This window comes from Sciurus carolinensis, chromosome 17 (assembly GCF_902686445.1).
Source record: "Sciurus carolinensis chromosome 17, mSciCar1.2, whole genome shotgun sequence".
Taxonomy (NCBI): Eukaryota; Metazoa; Chordata; class Mammalia; order Rodentia; family Sciuridae; genus Sciurus; species Sciurus carolinensis.
In genome coordinates, this window is record NC_062229.1 from 21,059,502 (window position 1) to 21,078,900 (window position 19,399).

The window sequence follows — 19,399 nt, forward strand, 5'->3', positions numbered from 1 at the left end:
ATTTTGTCACCATGAGGGAAGTAGCTGCTGTGCTGCTTCCATGGGGACCGTTAGCCTCCCTGGCCCTGTGGTGTGAACTCCCACCATGGATTTTCACGTGATTTTCTGTTGCTTGCAGCTGAAAACATGACATGGACCTACTAACTTCTGTTATTCCCGGTCCCACTGGGGCCCTGGACACATCATGCTTCAGAAGACAAGGTTCCTCTTGTCTTTCAAGGTTTAGCCCAGGTGTGTCTCCCTAAAGGAAGCTTCACAGGTACCTCCACTCCGGGGTGGGCTCACTGCCTCTGGACCCCTGCAACTCTCCCCTGTCCTGGGTACCACCCTACCTCCGTGTCACCGATCTCTACCTGCTCTGTTGCCTGTCCTCCACCCCATGCAGATGGCACCAAGGTGCACCCTCACTAAGAGTTGACAGGGTCAGAGAATAAATGAAGAAGAGGATCACGGACAGGAATCAGGGAGCCGAGAGGATGAAAAACAGAATTGTCAGCAGAGGAAATGCACCAAATTCAAGATCAAAGAGTAACCTGTCCCCTACAAAATCAAGTGACTCTGGGCTGTTTTCCTGTCTCACCTGAAACCTGAAACACAAGCCTGAAAGTAAATACACTCCAAGGCCACCCATACCCACCCCTGAGTTACTGCGCCTGGGCCAGGATCCCTGCCAGACGCTCAAATCCATCCTCTTCTCCCCACGCCACGACCCTGCCTCACGCAGGCCATCCCACGGCAGGCATCTCCTGAGCAGCGCCCCGCGAGGCCACGCCCATCAGCGGCTTGCCACGCCCCACGACGCCACGCCCACTCCTGCTTGTCACGCCCACCCCTGCTTGCCACGCCCCGCGACGCCACGCCCATCCCCGGCTGTGCTCTCAGCTGCTAGAGGGAGATTGACGCGTGTGGCCCGGATGTGAGCAAAGACAGCTCTTGGCACCAGGGCACTAGAGACATGGAATCCCCGCGTTCACTATCCGCCCTCTCCATTTCGCTCTTCTCACTTCCTCTCTTTCTCTGAGTGGCACTGTGGATGGATCCCAGGAATACACCATCACTGAGCCACATCCCCAGCCCTTTTCAGGGTGTCGCTAAGTTGCTGAGGCTGGCCTCGAGCTGGGGTGACAGGCTATGCCACCGGTTCAGTTCCACTTTTCCCTTTTTAAACACCAACGGGAATGAACATATTGCACATCCATACCGTGGAATGCCGTTCAGGGATTAAGAGGAAAGGGACTCACACACGCAGACACGGCGGAACCCAGCATGGCAAGCATGTTGCTCAGTGACTGAAGCCATCAGGACAGGGCACACGCACTGTACGACCCAACCACGTGACGTTCCAGAAAAGGCAAAACTTATAGAGTCGATAACGAGATCAGTGGGAGGCAGGGGTTCGCAGGAGAGGGACGGGGGATCTTTAGGGCAATGAAAGTATTCTGTAAGGGATTGTAATGGCGGGTGTGACACTGTGCATTTTTCAGATGCATAGAATGGATGAGGCCAATCCAGACCGTGTAACTTCCTAATAGTGTATCCACACCTCCATCAGTGGTAACAAACACCCCACTAAGGCCAGATTTAATACCAGGGGAAAGTGAAGAGGAGAGGAAGTTTGTGGGAACTTCAAACCTGCTTAATTTTCCGTAAACTAAGACTGTTCTAAAAAATAAAAGTGTGTTAACTAAGTACACACACCCATACACACAGGCCACCCAGAAGCTCGGATCTCTGGACGCTGTGCTCCGAGCCCTCTGTGGATGCCCCACTATACCCTGAACCCAATCCAAACTCCTCGCTCTGCTGCATCTGGCCGAGCCCCTTCCTCATTTGTACCAGACCACTCTCCTCCTCACCCCCACAACTCCAGTCACTGTGACCTGCCTCAGTCCTACCCCAGGGCCTTTGCACCGGCTGTTCCCTCTGCCTTGGGTGCTTCCTTCCTTGGATTTCTGCATGGCTTCTCCTCACCTCCTTCACATAACCTCCTCTGGGACACCTCTCTTTGTGTGGGGTCTCCCTCCCTCACTGGGCAGTGAGCACTTGCAGGTGAGGGGCCACATCTTGTCTCCTAGGACTAAGAACAGGGACTGACACAAAGTGAGTGCTGTGACGTGGATATGGTGTGTCACCAAAGGTTCACGTGCTGGAAGCTTGGTCCTCAGGGTGGCGATTTTGAGAGGTGACGGGACCTTTAAGAGGTGGAGCCTAGTGGGAAATAATTAGGCATGGCGGGTACCACCCTGGGAGGACATGAATGCCCCTCTGCTGGGAGTGGCTAAGTGTTGAGGGACTGGATTGGCTGCCTTGAGAGCAGACTGTGATACATAGAGTAATTCAGTGTGTCCGCCCTCTCTCTCCTCATGTGACCTTTCTCTCTCCCGCACTCCTGTCATGTGACTCCCTCCACCATGTGCTGGTGTCCTGCCCTTGAACTCCAGACTGAGCCCAATAAGCTCCTTGTCCTTGTAAAGTACCAGCTTCAGGAATTTTGTTACAGAGACAAAAAACAGACTCAGGTAATCAGCACCCACTGTTGAACAAATAAATGGGTGTACGCTAGGTCCATGGGACGATCTGATAGGATCCAAGTCTTAAGGCTTCCAGGTTGCACTTTGGACCTCTCAGGTATGTAATTAGGGGAGACACCACCACAATGCCCCTCATGCTGGGTACCTAGTACCGCACTGAGCATGCCCATTGATTTATCCCACTACTTCCTGGATCCAGGTCCCGAGAGGGATGTGTAGTGAGGAAACAGGCTCAGAGAGGTTGAGCATCAGGTCCAAGGTCACACAGCTCACAGAAAAGAGAGTCCAGGTTTGCCCAGCTTCAGGGTGAATGTGGCTCCCTGTGTTTAGCGGGACCTTATCCTACCATGTCCCCAGGACAATGCTGGTGTTCAGAAACTAGTGAGAGGCACACGGGGAGACGGGGGCTTCTGGTGTTACATTTGCTTGGTGCTGTGGCGGGTGGTCTTTCCTGCTCCTGCTGTGCACTCAGTCCCAGAAGATGCTGAGTGTACACGAGGGAGGCGCACACCCACCATCGCTTGCAGCAGGAGCCTCCTGGGCTTTGGGGATCGGCCGCCTTTGGACCAGGACTCAGTGGCTCCTCTCTCCTGGGGGACCTCTGCTTCTGGGGTGTGGATGGGGCCTTGCCTCCGGGGCTCAGTGCGGCCGTGCCCTGAGACAGACGGGGTTCTGGGGGGCACTGGGCAGGTCACCAGGCTGGGCCCCCTGCAGGAAAGGGCTCAGCAGGCGCCTCCTGCCCCATGGCCTCCAGCATCGCGGCTGGGCCGCAGGCGCTCGGTCGGTGGACCAGTGGTTTCCAGGGCCACAGCGGAGGAGCCCAGAGGTGCGCAGGGGTCGGGAGGGGAGACCCAGTCTGGGAGGCCCCCCACGATGCCCGGCCTGCCGCGCCAGCGCATCCTGGGGCACATGGCCCGGCCGGGGCCTGCTCGCCAGGGAACGGGATCCCAGGCTGCTCCTCCAGCGCCCGCGGCTCCCGTGGGCTGTGGCCTGGTCGGTGGCCTGGACGGGGGCCTGGGCCTGCCCGTGTCTTCCTGCCCGGGGTCACACCAGTCCTGGATCCCGTGGACTCTGGGGAAGCTCAGAGCACCCAGGGGCCAGCGAGCGAGGGCGGGCTCCCGTCACCATGGCAACAACAGCGGAAGGAGTGCCAGCGACATTACCGCCTGTGCCCCAGCCCGGCCGCCCCCCAGGAGCCCCGAGGCGGGGCCGCAGCTTTCCCAGCCCTGCTTCCTGCCACGGCGCCCGGGGTCCACACGCCCCGGGGGTGCTCACCACATGCTCCCCGACGTGTCCCGCTCCCCGAACGCACTGTAGGAACCGTCCTGGTGCTTGTAGGTCAGCTGGCGCTGATAGCCTGCGGAAGGAAGAGAGGGGACACCTGGCACCTCCCAACAATGTCACTTCACACCTGGGGTTCTTGAAACTGTCCTGCATCACCTCTGGGTTCCTTGAAACCGCCCCACACCACACATGGGGACCTTGAAATTGTCCACGTCCACACCCGGGTCCCGGAACCGACGGCACACACATCTGGGCTCTGGAGACTGCCCCACGCCCACACGCGGGGGGCGTCATTCACCTCTTACTTCCTGACATGCTTCTTTGTGACTCCTGGTCACATGCCAGCCCTCAGCGGTGCCCAGGTGACCAATGAAATGCACCATCGTTGGGCAGCACCCTCTGTTCCCCAGGGTGCCCACTGCTGGAGCCGGTGGACCCAGGGATGGAAGGTGCCAGAGTGGCCACAGCGACGAGTGAGGAGGGTGGGAGGCTGTGTGGCCACGGGGCCTCCGAGGGGGCTGGGAGCGTGGGGGCAGCCGGGGGCCGTGGGGAGAGAGGACGGCAGGAGGGGCCTACGCTCTGGGGCCACCTGTGTGGCCACCCAGGCAGCTGTCAGGCCGGGCTGCTTCCAGAGAGGTGGGACGTGCGATGGAGGGACCGCTGGGTGGACACTGTCCCTCCCGATCCACGTCCTCCTGGAGCCTTGCGATGGAGCCTCGGGAGAATTAGGATCTTGCAGATGTGAAGCCAAGATCTCCAATGAGATCGTCTCGGATTTAAGGCCAGAGGCTGGCGTCCTCATAAAGAAGAGGACCCGGACAGAGGAGATGGCCTCCGATGGACAACGGAGGCAGAAAACGGGGCCCAGGAGTGGCCGGAGCCAGCAGGAGCCAGGAGGGGCCTGCGAGGGGCCTGCGAGGGGCCTCCCTCTCTCCTCCGCAGGACCGGCCCTGCGCCCGTGACCTCCAGGACCCGGAGGCGGGTGTGGTTCTGAGCCGCCAGTTCCTGGTCCTGGTCCTGCAGCCCGACGCCCCGATGGCAGGTGCTGGGGAGACGGGCTAACTCGGGCACATCTGCTCCCCACTGGTCAGGTGGACACCGGGTCAGTGAGGTCAGGCTGCCGCTCACAAGCAGGGGTCACCAGACTGGCCCTGGATGGGTCACCAAGGTTTACCTGGTGGCAGGTGGCCCGTATCCCCCGCCCTCAGGCTTATGTAAGTTCCAGCTGAGCCCAACACTGGCCTTCCTGAGGTCCACGTCCGCCTTCACGGAGCCAGATGTTCTGGCTTTCTGTTTCTGCCTGAGAGTCGGCCATCGGCCATCACACGTGTCCCTTCCCTGTCCACAAGAATGGGCGACTCCACGTCACCAGAACCACCGTGGACGGCTTCGAATGCAGCAGAGCCACCGCAGGGGCCTTACGGCCAGGAGTCGGAACCCCAGGCTGGGTCCTGAGTGGAGTCCTCCTTCAGTGGGTCAGCCTCCCCTTTCACCCCAGCTCCAGCCCAAGGCCAGGAGCAAAGCCCAGGAGACCCCAGGACCTTGGAACCAGCTAACTTAGCTCTGTCACTACACAGATGGGAAACTAGGGCACCGAGGAGCAGCCTCCAGCTGAGCACTCAGAATGGGGCCTGAGACAGGAGTGAGGTTCCAGCTTCTACCCAGCCCACCACATGTGGAGGGGACAGGAGAGGCAATCAGAGTCCCTGCCCTCCACACACCCTAAGGGCCTGATTCATGGTAATGGAAGATGTTCCACGCTGTATGCTCTATTTCTGAAGATGTTCAGTACGGTGTCATTTATTTCTGAAGATGTTCGGTACGGTGTCATTTATTTCTGAAGATATGCACTGTTATAAGGCACAAATAGCAACACAGCTAACTGGTGCTGCTAGCTGGCAGGAGGGTAAACTCAGAGCCAACAATAATGAAGATCACACTGAATTTTTTTCTTTCCCAAATTTTAAAAATAATGTGATTATATGGCTTTTGTTGTGAAACGAAGATCTCTATTTTTTTTAAAAAAGGTGTTGCTGTCCCGTGGCTAAGCAGCAGTATTAAGAGTGTCACCCTAACAGCCAGGACACTGGGCTCCGGTGGACAGAGATGGATGGGGCACCCTGAATGGCCTCTCTGGCCCACTTCCTCCCTCTGCGCCTGGCAGGAGTCACCCCCAGAGGCTCCACCCACTGCAGGCCGAGGGGCCTCCCCCGCCCTCCCCCAGGCGGCCGGCTGTACCCTGGACCAGGTAGTCGGTGGTGTCCTTCTCCACCTCGGGGCTGAGCTGCCGGGTTTTCTGAAGATACTTCAAGACGAAGACGTTGGGAGCGAAGTGGACCATGTTCTGCTCTCCGCAGCCAAAGGGCAGGCGCAGGAGGCTGCTGAGGTGGTTCAGGGTTGGCCCCATGACGTCTCCTGGCAGGAGGGAGGGAAGCTGGGCTGGGGCCGTGCCAGTGCTGAGAGCTGGGCAGCAGCTCTCCCCGGGGGTGGGGCCTCCTGCTCCATCACTGGACCCCAGCCCAGGACTGTGGGCGCTGCCCCTGGGGGCCAGCTGCTCCCTCCATCCACCCGCACGGTGGTGTCCCAGCTTTGGACCACCTGCCCTCCTCTCCTACGTGCCTCTGTGTTTTCAGGCCCTAACTTGGATGTGTATTCTCTAGCTTTTCCTTCTTTTGAATGCTTTTTTTCTTTCTAGGTTTTAAAATAGAAGCATTTTAAGGCTATAAATTGTCTTCAAAGTGCAACTTTAACTGCACCCACAAACATCAGGAAGGCAGTGCAGCCATTCTTGTTCCATTCTAGATACTTTCTTCTAGCATCCGGTATTATGTGTGATTTTCCCTTTAACCATGAGTATTTAGTATTTTTTAAAGTTTCCATATGGGACATTCTGGAATATTAGTGCATTATAATGTTCTCTCTCTCTAATTGTCTGGTCTCCTGTTCTCCATTCCTTTGGCATTCTGACATCCTCTGCTTGACCTCTTTGTCCCAGACACTGCCCATAGACCCCCTGGGATAACTGCTGTTCACTGAACCAACCTCCTTCCTCAGCCTCCTCATGCCTCACCGAGGCTGCCATTGCCCCTGCACTGCTTCTGTGGCGCGACCTGCCCGCTTCCTCACGATCCTCCTCTGGTTTCCCATCTTCCTCACCCAAGTCGCAGGCACTGGCACAGGGTCCCCTCCTCTGCTGCCCGTTTCCTTCCTCCCCTACGCCTCTTGCCTCTGTCTTGTCCACTCGCCCTTCCCGCTGCCCTCCCCAAGCCACGCTGTGGACAGACACACCTGTGATGGAAGCAGCCGCCCGAGCAGACCCAGGGATGGCGCCCTGCGGGACCCCCAGGGTGAAGGCCTCGCCGTAGCTCTCCTCCGCCTCCATCTTCCTCCAGATGCGGAATTCGCCCGCAGAGCCCCAGCCAGTGGAGAAGCCGATGAACTGGACCTCTGGTGGCCTCGGGAGGGCCCAGGCCACGATGACGGACTCGTTAGATGGCTCTGGACCGTGGCCAACCTGGAAAAAGAGACGGAGGCTGCTGGACGCCGGCAGAAAGCGTGCAGTGACGCGCCATCAGCTGTGAGGCCGGGGCCCGGGCCTCAGCCACACCACGGTGTGAGGCAGGGTCTCAGGGTCAGAGGTGAGGGAGACTCGAGGTCATCCTCAGCAAGGTCTCTGGGTTCCAGAGTCACTGGGCTCCCAGGAACTTCTGGGCCTCCACATATGCTGATCCCTGTACCAGGAATATCCTCTGCTTCCTGTCTTACCAGGCAGACTCCTATTCATGCTTCAAAACCCAATGTCCCCTGGAACATTGTGTTAGCCGTTCCTTTTCTAAGTCCCCTTTTCTTGGCCCAGAAAGTGCCCTTGTCCCCGTTCACCTGCTCACATCCAGTCTCCCGACCACCCACCCCCTTCCTTTCCTTTTCCCTTTTCCTTTGTAAGCAAGTCCAGACAGACTGCGAGCCAGCTGAGGGGTCCTCGCGCCTCCCCGCCCCCCCCAAACCTGGCAGAACAGGATGCAGCCAACACCCGCAGGACGCAGGTTCCGCTCGCGGGCCGGCCCGGTACCTGAATGAGCCCGTCGCGCCAGCTGATCCAGAAGGTTCTGAACTCATCCCAGGAGAGGATCCTGGCCGTGTGGGCGCTGGCCACGGGCTCGCCCATCTTGCTGGTGGAGATCCACGACCTGGTGTTCTGGCGGCCCCCCAGGACGATCTCGATCGTGTTCGCCGTGTCCTGGGGCCGCGAGGACAAGGCCACGCGGGCGTCGTTGTGGGCTCGCACGGCCACGTCGAAGCGGGTGCGGCACTGGGGCCGCGGCACGTACTGGAACTCGTATTTGTTGGGGGTGGAGATGTGGACTCTCTCTGGATGGAGGGAAGGAGGCGGGGGTTGAGGGGGAGCCTGGAGGAATCCGCCACCCCCGCAGGTGACAGGAGGTGACATAGGACATGTGCCAGTCTCCCCGGGGCTCTGCACACAGCTGCAGGGGTGCTGGCTCAACGGCAGCACTGACGGCACCCGGGACAACGCTTGGGGACAATCCAGCAAGGGACAGGCAAGGCGCCAGAAACTGGGGACAATCCAGCAAGGGACACGCAAGGTGCCAGAAACTGTACGGCGGCCACAGGAAGCGAGAGGACCCAGGGCCATGGAGAGGGAGAGCTGGACTCTGGGGGGACAGCTGATCCTTCCGCAGCCTGATCCACAGGCTCAGGAAGAATCCCAGAGAAGCCGCTAAGCCGACTCTAGAAGTTTATGGGAAACCTAAGGCCCAAGGGGACCCCAAACGGCTTCGGTAAAGAACGACGTGGAAGGACCCACACCGCCAGGCAAGGAGACCTACTGTGCAGCTACAGTGGGCACCGCAGGTGGGATGGCAGGAAAGGCAGACACGTCCACGGGCAGACAGGGAGCCCAGGAGGGGACCAGGCGCGGACGACAACTGATTTTCAACTAGGTGCAAAGACGCTCCCCGTAGAGAGGAGGGGTGTCTGTGTGTGTGTGTGTGTGTGTGTGTGTGTGTGTGTGGCACTGGGGATCGAATGGGGGCTGTGGAGTGCTCTACTACTGAGCCACGTCCCCGGCCCTTTTTAAATTTTCTTTTGAGACAGGGTCTCTTTGAGTTGCCCAGGCGGGCCTTGAACTTGTGATCCTCCTGCCTCAGCCTCCTGAGCAGCTGGCATTAGGAAAGTCTTTCATATAAGCGATGCTGGAGCAATGGGTGAACTGTGTGCAGAAAAACAAATGTTGGTCCCTACTATGCGTGGTGTCCAGGATCAACTCTTGCCACTTCAGAAAACATAGGATTTGTGAAGATGTCTTAGACACAACAAAGGCATAATACATAAAAGGAAATAACGGTAAGTAGGATTTCACTAAAATTAAAAACTTCTGTTTCATGGATGACAGTATTAAGCCTGGTGCGGTGGCATATGCCTCTGATCACAGCCACTCAGAAGGCTGAGGCAGGAGGATCGCAAGTTCTAGACAGTGTTGGCAACTCAGTGAGAACATTGGAAAATAAAAAATAAAAAGGGCTGAGTATGTAGCTCAGTACCTAGCCATGAGTCCAACTATGGGGGAAAAGGAGAAGGAAATATTTATGTGTAATTTGTTATATGTCGATTATGCCTCAAAAACATCTTTAAAATGTTATTGGCTTCTTAAAATATGAATATACTTATAATAGTTAATTACAACATTAAAAATAGAAACACGATATGAAAGTACAATCATATGTTCCAGAATGTTCCATAACTTTCCATTTATGGAGCAGTCATTGCATGGAAGTCATTTTGAACTGCTGTTCATAGATACTTTGCAATAGCAAAGAAAAGTGGTCAGGAGCTCTTACACGAAAAAGGTAGGACGTAAGATTATACAGTGCACGAGCCCACAACTATTTTATAACAAACAATAATCAACCCTGTGAAAACAAATACAACAATGTGTCAGAGGAGGTCTGCTCTGGGGGTGAACCAGTGCAAACTGTTTTCCTTCTTTCTATCTCTCCAAATTTCTTCTAAAACATATTTATTGCTTTTCATTTTCCAACATTTTTCCTGTGGTAAGATACACATCACTTAAAGTTGACCACTGTACCCACATTTCAGTGTATAATTGAGTGGTGTCGAGTACTCCTATGGTGGAACTGTCCCCACTGTCTGTCTCTAGAACTCTTTACGTCCTGCAAAACTGAAACTCGGCACCCCTCCCTGAACCACGTTCTGCTTCCTGCCTCTATGGTTTTGACTCCTCAGGGCCTCATACATGTGCAATCATACAGTATGTGGACATATGTCTTGTTTTTAAACATGTCTTCACTTTAAAGTTTTCTTGAGAGATTCGCATGCAATTGTAAGAAACAATACAGAGAGCTCTGTGCCCCCATGCCCCCACCAATCTTGCAAAATTCTAGTACAATGTCACAATTGGGATATTGATGTTGATACAACACACTGATCTTATTCAGATTCCTCCAATTGTATGTGTGTGTGTGTTCAGACGACTTTTCACATAGGTAGGATTCTTCTTTTCTTTTTCCAGTACTAGGGATTGAGCCCAGGGCTGCTCTGCCTCTGAGCTGCATGCCCAGCCCCCCAGTCCTTTTTACTTTTTATTTTGCTAAGTTGTCCAGGCCAGCCTCAAACCTGAGATCCTCCTGCCTCAGCCTCCCAAGTGGTGGGGCTACTGGTGTGCACCACCACACCCGGTTCCCAGGTAGCTTCCTCTGCCTTTTTTAACGGTTCCTACACCCAGGACCCCAGCCCTGTCCGTTTGAGACTGTACCCACACCCTCCTTCCCCCTCTCTCTCCCTAATTCCCAGCAACCCCTGACGTGACCTCCATTTCTAACATTTTGTCATTTCGAAGATGTCGTGGATGGAACAATTCATTCCCTCAATTCCCTTCATCCAAGCTTCGCCCAAACTGTGGTGTGTGCCAAAAGTTTGTTCCTTTTGGTTTCCGAGGAGTGTGCCGGGATGCTGGCCATGCAGGAAGTGAACACACACAACTGTAGGCTGCATGCAGGAAACCGGAAGGGCTCGGCGCCTGCTGTATGCATCGTGTGCGTGAACTCCGGGTGGGAAGGATGCCGGGCCCTCCCTCTGGCTTGGGCTGTCCCTGCTGGGGACATCAGACTTCCCGACCTGTCCCCAGGAGGGGTGCTGCTTCCAGGGGAAGAGCTGTCACCGTGTGGCGGGGAGGGGCGGGGGGACTCACCGCCGGGACAGAAGAAGGCGCTGTAGGTGTAGGATCGGGGCGCTCCTTCAGGCTGCAATGGAAACGGGCGCTGAGTCAGCACAGAGGGGCGTCCAGAACCCCCGGCAGCAGCTCCGTCCCGGCCACACAGTTGTGCTGCAGGGCTCGCGAGGAACCCGGGGAGGGGGGGTGACACCAGGTCACAGACACGTGCGGATGACCTGGCCACCCAGCTCCTGGGTTCAGGTGGGGAAACAGAGGCCAAGTCGACCCACCCTGCTTCCAGACCGGCCTGCTTCCCGCGCCTGCTGCCCCTCCCGACCCCGGGTGCCCAGAACACCGTGTGGGATCTGAGGCCCAGAGACGTCCTCGAGCACCGTGAGAGGCCCGGGGCAGCGGGAGACAGGCCTCCCCACCCCTCTTTCTCCTGTCCCTTCCACCCGGGCTCCTATTTCTGTCTCTTGTGCAGAAATCCCCCAAATCCTCGGAAGGCAGTCAGCGTGTTCTCTGAAAAGGGCCAAGACATGGACTCGACGGTGTGGGGACAAAGGAGATGTGGCACATGTACACAGTGGATCCTCCAGTCAGAGGAAATGACAAGTCCTGTCATCTGCAGTAACGGGTGGAAATGGAGGACGTCACGCTAAGTGACATAAGCCAGGTGCGTGGGGACATATGCTGTGCGTGTGGTTCACTTGTGGAAGCTAAAAACATTGATCTCACAGGAGGAGAGACTGGAACAGTGGTCACCAGAGGCTGGGAGGGGGAGAGGAGGGGACACAGAAAGGGACACACATTTCAAAATATCTAGAAGAGTCTGAAGGTTCCCGGTACATGGAGATGATATTTGAGGAGATGGAAATGTCCTTACACACTGTATCCACGTACTGAAGGATCACACTGTTACCCCATGAATATGAGCAAATATTTTGTTGCAACTAAAAAATAAAAGGGCACCCAGAATTTAACTCCCAGACCTCAAAGCGTTTGCTAGGGTTTGCATCTGGACTGTCTCCCAAAGACCCCTGTGATGGAGGCTTGTGAGGAGATAAGGGGACCTTTAAAAGGCGGGGCCTGGTGGGAGGTCTTCAGCTCATTGGGGTGTGGCCTTGAGGGGGATGGGGGGACCAGTCCTTCCTCTTCCTCCCTGGTTTCCAGTCACGTGAGAGCAGCCCCGCTCCGCTACGCACTGCTGCTGTCATGGACTGACTCGTCACAGGCCCAAAGGCCACGGGCCAAGTGCTGGTGGACCAAAACCTCCAAAACCATGAGCCAAAACAAACCTCTTCTCTTTATAAGGCGATCCTCTCGGCTGTTTGCTACAGTCACAGAAAACTGCCTAACACAGAGGAGTAGCTGTGGCAGGGCAGCCGTGGGCCCCACTCCCCCGCATGAATTGAGTCACCTTGACTGGGTCATAGGATGCCAGTCAGCTGGCCGAAGGGGCCTCTGGGGTGATTCTGCAAGAGCACTGAGTCAGGGCCTCCCCAGTGTGGGTGGGCACTGTCCCCCCCAAGGACCCCAACAGCCCAACGAGGCAGAAGAGGGTTCAGTTCCACCTGTCCGCCTGTCCGCCTGCGCTGGATGTGGTCCCCTGCCCCCAGTGCTGTGGTCTTCAGGCCTCGGGCCTGGGTCCCCACCAAGGGTCTCCATGGCTCTCCAGCCTTTGGCTGCACCTCTGGTTTCCTGGGTCTGCATCTTGCAGAGGACAGGTCATGGGACAGCCCAAACTCTGTGGTCACATGAGCCGAGGCTTACAAGAAAACTCATTCCACAGTCGTGTGTCCGCGTGTGACCAATCTCAGTCACGCAGGGATGTGACCTAAAACGCGTCACAGGTGACTGTCACCGTGCAGACATCAGAATGTACTCACCTACAGGCTGCAGGTGCTTTGCTGTCACTAGGTGGTCTGATCTTTCGGACCACCATTACACATGTGGTCGGCTGTTTACTGAAACTTGCTCGTGTCTGTGTGTCCCTGTCTGTCTGTGTGTCTCCTTTTGGTTGTTTCTCTAGAGCCCTGACACATCCACTCTCTGCTGGGTGACATGGGGCCACTCACCCAACCTCTCTGGGCTGGGAGCCATCTGTGCACATTGTCTCTGGTCCCCAACCCTGGAGTGGGGAGTAAGCCCCGTGCATTTTACACAGCAGGGCTGGAGAACTAGGACGCTTGCTCAGCCCCGAGGTAAGAGGCACATCTGGCCTCCCAGCCGTCTGGAGGTCCCCGGCCCTCGGACCCACACACACAGCGTTCCAGGGACCAAAGCCCCACCTGCCACGTCACAGTCCCACAAACTGCCTTTGAAAAGTACAGAACCAGGAGATGAGCATGTGGCCCTCGAAAATGACCAGGCAGGGGTCAGGGGACACTCCCTCCAGCCCCCACAGAGGGCCAGGCCACTTCATGAAGCCAGCTCAGCTCTGTGAGGAGGGGCTGGAGGCCACTGTCCTCCAGCGGGGGGCTCCCCACCCCAGCTGTCCCAGGCATCACCGCAGACCCGAGTGGCCACCGGGTGTGAGGCAGACCACGCGCCCCGGCTGCTCCCGCCTCGGGGCTGAGGGAGCCCGTCCAGCCCCGCAGGGGAGGGCCTGGCCTTACCTCCACCGTCACGCTGCGCCGGACCTGATCCGTCCCAGCGGGGACCCTCCTGTCGGGGGCAGCGCCCTCGGCGTGCTTGCTGGGCCTCCCGTCCCGGCAGCAGCCTGTGTCTCCGAAAGCCAGGGCTTTGGCTGCGGGATTCAGGCTCTCAGAGCAGGTCCCGGCCAGGGCGGCTGCCCTGCCTCCCGCGTGGCCACGCGTGCCTCTTCGCGTGGGGCGGGCGTGCATGGACGGACACGTGTTGGTGCGTGCATCCCCGTGAGCGGTCACAGGCGTGCCTGTGAGCACCTGAGCAGGACAGCTGTGCGCACACGGTGTGTGGCCTGCGCGTGGGGCGGGCGTGCACGTGTCTACGTCCCATGTGATGCTGGCACCCGGCGCTGCTCCCCTGTCCTTCAGGACGGTCCTGACCCCACCTGCTGCCCCACCCGCCCCTCATCCCCAGCAGGGCCAGTGCCTGGAGCTCTCGGTGGCCTGGGAAGGGGGGTGGGTGGGTGCTCACCTGTGATGTTACTGAGCCCCAGGCTGCTGAAGGACAGGACCACCCAGCTGGGTTCCGTCTCCCCGGGGGCCACGCAAGTCTTCTTGGTCAGGTGACGTTTGCTGGGATGCCCCACCAACTGGACACCCTCGGGGACGGAGACCTTCACGTACACCTGCAGAGGGCAGCAGGCGCTCGTGGGCCCGGAACCCAGGCCGGCCTCCCTGCACCCCACTGCCCACTGCAGGTCCAGCCGTCTCCAAAGGCCACCCGGTCCTCAGAAGGCCCCTTCCCACTTCCAGTCGGAGCAAACCACGGTGCCGCCTGGCTGCCCTGCTGCGGGCTTGCTGCCTGCTCCTCCCCACAGGTCCCCGTGGCCCTGGGGACCAAGGCGGCTGCAAGGGCAGCCTCTCCGGGCACCTCCCTGGGGCTCCTGATGGACCAGCCGCCCCACGGGCTCCCTCTGAGGCCTCTCCCACCCTGCAGCTCCCGGGCAGCGTGTGGCTGGGCGTGTGCACACGTGTGTCTGTGCACACGCGCTGGGGTGTAAGCAAGCACAGGGTGCGCACGCCACCATGCACGTGTGCCTACAGGCGCACGCCGTGTTTCTGTGTCCTCCGTGCGTGCGTGTGCATGTGCTGCGTGTGCGTGTGCTGCGTGTGCATCTGCGTGTTCGCAGCTCTCCCAGGCTAGGAGGAGCTCTGGCTCCATGTCCATGTTCTGGCCCCCACTAGGAGCGCCTGGTGGGCGCAGGCTGCTGCCTGGACTTAAAAAACCACCCGGCCTCGGAGGGCTGGCTCGCCTGTGTGTTGACATGGGGTTCTGTTCCTTCTGGACATAATTATTTTAAAAGAAGGAGAAAGGGTGGAGTGGACGGTGAGGGCGGAGGCTGAGCCTGGGGCACGCAGGCCTCGAGGTGTGCCGTGGAGGGAGGGACACAGGAGACGCTCAGGCGGAGAGCGTGACCGCACCTGATCCTGCCACAGGAAAGGCCAGGGGACCCGAGCCCAGAACCCCCGGTTGAAGGGTGCTCAAGAATTCCCACATCCCTCTTCCAGAAAGTTCTTCCATGGAGGAAAATGGAAATTCGACGCCCCACTGTGAGGCGTTACAGGGTAGAAACAACCCATCCACGGAGTTCAGAGGTGGACCTTCAGTCGGCAATGAGGTTAGATCAGGTCCCCAGGAGGGGCCCCGACCACAGAGTATCGGTGGCTTTCTAGGAAGAGGCGGACACCAGGCGCCAACACATGCCTTCCCTCTCTCACCTGTGATGCTCCACCCCAGCATCCCCAGATGAAGCTTTTGACCTTGGATCTCCAGAACTGTGAGCCAAAATACACCTCCCAGGGCTGGGGGCGTCACTCAGAGGGAGAGCACGTGCTTAGCAGTGAGAGGGCCGGGGTTCAATCCCCAGCACCAAAATTAAGAAGAAAAAAATGAATAAACCTCCTTTCTTTTTAAAGGTATCCAGCTTCAGCTATTTTGCTATAGTAATGCAAAACAGCCTAAGACACCCTCTCACCCCTGCCTCCCTGATAACAAAGATGCTGTTACACTCCAGTTCCCCACACAGGCCCCATTCCACCCCTGCCACCCTGAGAGTGGTGAGGCCCCGCCCGCTCCCCCAGCAAATGGGAAAAGCCATGTGTTTGGGGGGATGGTACCTCAACACAGGTGCCCAAGTAGTTGTAGACACTCAGTGGGATCTTGACCTGCTCCCCGCGGATGACGAGAGGGGGCAGCGTGAAGTCCAGAAAGAAGGGCTTGAAGGTCTGGAGCAGGGCGGGCTCGGCGATCCCCAGGCCCCCTGAGGCAGACAGGCCCACGGCCTCCCCCACCCAGCTGGTGATGGAGTCAGGCACCTGCACGCTGAGGGTCTCCTCCCCAGACGGGTCACTGTGGAGAGACCAGATGGACCGGGGTCAGGTGGGAATGGACTCGGGCCATGTGGCTTGGGGGGCCCAGGGAGGGACACAGGACCTCAAACAGCTATTTAAGACACTATGGGAACATGTGACCAGACAGAGCCACCCTCAGCCCTGACTGGCTCTCGGAGAAAACACGGCCAGCTCTGCAGAGCACGGGGAACACAGCGCCCAGTTCACGTTTGGGGACGTGAACTTTGGCCCCGCCTGGTTTTGGAGAGAAAGCCACCGGATGGACGGGACCAGTCAGTCAGCGGGAGACTGGCAAGTTCACCCCGAGGAATGTGTCAGCGGTCGCGCTGTGTCCCACAAACACACGCCACCCTTCTGCCAACTGAGAAAGCAGCGAGGAACAACCTGGAAATAAGGCCACAGGGTCTCACTATTTGCCTTAGTTACGCTCCGGGGAGTTGCTGTGAACTCAGGTTAGCAGACTGGCCGGGGCTCCTCCGGGGACAGGGCTGGCTTCCTGTCAGCCCCTGGTCACACTTTGGTCCACGGGTCAACACGCAACCCTGTGCTGCGTGCCCTCGTGTCCACGCTCGTCAGCTCACGGCGACGGCACCGAGAGACTCGGGGGAGAGATGGTCAGAGCGTGTGCCTCTCAGAAGGCCGTGCAACTTAAAACCTGTGAATTCTTTGTTTCTGGAATTTTCCATTTAATATTTGTGGACATGGTGATCGTGGGTCACAGACTACAGATAAGAGAGACTGCCTGGCAGGCCTGATGGGGGACGCCGGCCCCCACGTCAGGCCAGGTGCCCAGGGAGAGCACTGCGGCGTTCGAGGAGGGTCGGGAAGACGCGGCCCGGTCAGCTGTGCTCTTTCCTGAGCTCCACACCGAGGGTTCTCGGGGAGAGGTCCTCTTCGGCACCCCTGTGGAGGCTGCCTTGTCAGAGGGAGCCGGTCATGCGCTAAGGTCACAGAAGGACAGACTCCACGTGGTTCCACTGATCCACGGTCCCCAGCGTTGTCACAGTCATGCTCAGAAAATGGAATGGTGGAGGCCAGCAGCAGGCGAAGAGGAGGCGCGGGACAGTTTCAGTTTCACAAGAGTCCTGGAGACGACGGTGGTGACGGTCACACAATGATGTGAGAGCTTAATGTCGCTGAACTGTGCACTTAAAAATGGCTCTGATCGCCGGGCACGGTGGCACTCGCCTGTAATCCCAGCAGCTCGGAGGCCAAGGCAGGAGGATGGCGAGGTCAAAGCCAGCCTCAGCAACGGCGAGTGGCTAAGCAACTCAGTGAGAGCCTGTCTCTAATAAAATACAGACTAGGCTGGGGAGGTGGCTCAGAGGTCAAGCGCCCCTGTGTTCAATCCCCGGTACTCCCGCCAACAAAAGGCTCCGATGGCCAATTGTATGCTCCGTGAATCTGCCCACAGTTTCAAAAACAGGATGAAAAAGAGTGATGGTCCCATCCCTGGACGGCCCCGCCGGAGGCTCCTCCCTGGCCTCAGACCTGGCCCTGAGGCCAGCCGCGGGGAGGAAGGTCCCAAGGTCCAGAGCCCTGGCTCTGGTCCTTGGGGGTCGCCTGGCTCTGGCCCAGCACAGCCCTGCTGCCCTCGGGCCCCTCCCCTGCCCGCCACGTGGACCCCGCCGGCTCTCCCGCCCCTGGTGCCTGCGCAGGCTGGTCCTCCCCGACACTCCTCCTCTTGTTGGTCCACCGTCTGCCTCGTGGCTGGGACCCCACCTCCCCGGCCTCTCCACAGGGTTCCCCCAGCCCCTGGAAAGCCCAGGCCTGTGTCCCACACCCACGAAGGACGGACCCCACTGCTCTCAGGAGCACAGGGACCCCCCTGCCTCGCCGGAGGGCACCCCAACACCACCCAGCAGCCGGAACACAGAAGCCAGCCTGGGGGAAGCCAGCGCCCTCCCCTGGCCACACCCCAGCCCGAGCAGAGCATCTGCTTGATCCTGAAACTGGGCTTCCAGAACAAAACCCGATAGCCGGGCCCTGCGGGGGCCAGAGGTTCGGTTCCACCTCCCCATCCCTGGTGCCACGGAGCCCCGTCTCCCAGCTCCCTGCTGGCGATGATTTCCAGAGGCTGGAATGGGGGGCCACCCCGGATGGCGCCTTCCTTGGCGCTCGGCGGCTGACTGCCTGTCTCCCGGCTCCTGCGCCTGCCAACTGGGTACCTGCAGGCCCAGCGGAGGCCGCGGCCGCCCCCATTTTTGCCAAACTGCCATTAAATGCTTGTGTGCTGGTTGGCTCACTTCTGTGCCGGCGGGCGGCTGAGTCCAGTCCTGCAGAATCCCGCAGGGGCTTCTGGCCTGGGGGGGCTGGTGACATGAGGACACACGCACCGGGCGGCCACCTGGGGGCCCCCAGCTGTGCTCTTGGTCCTGCTGAGCACGTGACACAGTGCCTGGTGCCTAGAAGGACCTGGTCCAGCAGCTGTCCACCCGCTGCTTCTCACCAGACCTGGGGTCCAGACTTTAATGCCAGACGGGTTTGTCAGGGCCGGGTCGGCCACCTTCACCAGGCGCTCGGAGACCCAGCGTGGAAAGGAAAGAGCCCACCGCGTCCTGCAGAGCCGGGGCATCGGGACCCCTGCTTCAGGGACCACAGGGCAGCCTGCCGCGCGGCCGAGCCCGATCCCTGAGGAGCCAGGAGGGAGGCGGCGGGTTCACGATCCTGTCCCGGGAAACTGCGATCTTCGCGAGTTCATTGTGCAAACAGAGCAGGCCGAGTCCCCGGAGGGAGCTTCGCTCTTCCTGGGCAGATGTCCAGGGCGGCAGCAGGACCCAAGGGTGACCTCATGGCTTTGGGTTTGAGGGTCAGAAAAGGAGGTGCAGTGTCACCCAAGGGCACTGGTGGCCAGTCCGCCCGCAAACGGGTCGGAACCCTCTGGACGGGCGCGAGAGCCCTGGAATCAACCAGAAAAGTCAACTCAGGAAAGAGACGGTCCCTACCTGACGTTGACACAATGCCAAATCCACGTCTCGGGGAAGAACGTCCTTTGTCTCTTCTCAGTTCTATAAAAATTTTTAAAAGGAGGAAGAAGTGATTAAAGTCTCACGGACATTACAAACCTTCACTGGAGGTGAGCTTTCTACTCGATTCGAATATGATGCAACGTTCTTTTGCCTGGCAGGGTTGACATTGGACTTGGTCGGGCGGATCATGTCCATTCCCGTACCCAGAAGGGTTGGCTCTCTTGTTGACCCAGACGCCACACGTCCACTTTTTTACACTCAGGATCAGCGAAGGTGAGGCGTCAGGCCCGGCAGGCTCCACCCCCAAACCAGAGTGGGCGTCATTTCCTGGATGGAGCGGCTGGAAGGACCAGGGCACCACCCCAGCCCCTCCTGCCACCGTCTCCCCCTCCTCACGCGGAGCCCCTCCGCTCCCCTTCCTCT

General features: G+C 58.5%; 1 protein-coding gene across 1 annotated transcript in view; it reads right to left on the reverse strand.

Annotated features, from left to right (window-relative positions):
• Positions 1 to 19,399, reverse strand: part of Cpamd8 (C3 and PZP like alpha-2-macroglobulin domain containing 8) — a 76,722-nt gene that overhangs the window by 16,324 nt on the left and 40,999 nt on the right. Inside the window, exons 19-27 of the mRNA XM_047531901.1 lie at positions 18,953 to 19,015; positions 15,774 to 16,005; positions 14,128 to 14,281; positions 13,626 to 13,756; positions 11,044 to 11,095; positions 7,885 to 8,183; positions 7,104 to 7,329; positions 6,054 to 6,230; positions 3,807 to 3,888 (exon numbers count right to left, since the gene is read on the reverse strand). Of these exons, the coding sequence (XP_047387857.1) occupies positions 3,807 to 3,888; positions 6,054 to 6,230; positions 7,104 to 7,329; positions 7,885 to 8,183; positions 11,044 to 11,095; positions 13,626 to 13,756; positions 14,128 to 14,281; positions 15,774 to 16,005; positions 18,953 to 19,015 (1,416 nt within the window). The remainder of the gene's footprint in view (positions 1 to 3,806; positions 3,889 to 6,053; positions 6,231 to 7,103; positions 7,330 to 7,884; positions 8,184 to 11,043; positions 11,096 to 13,625; positions 13,757 to 14,127; positions 14,282 to 15,773; positions 16,006 to 18,952; positions 19,016 to 19,399) is intronic.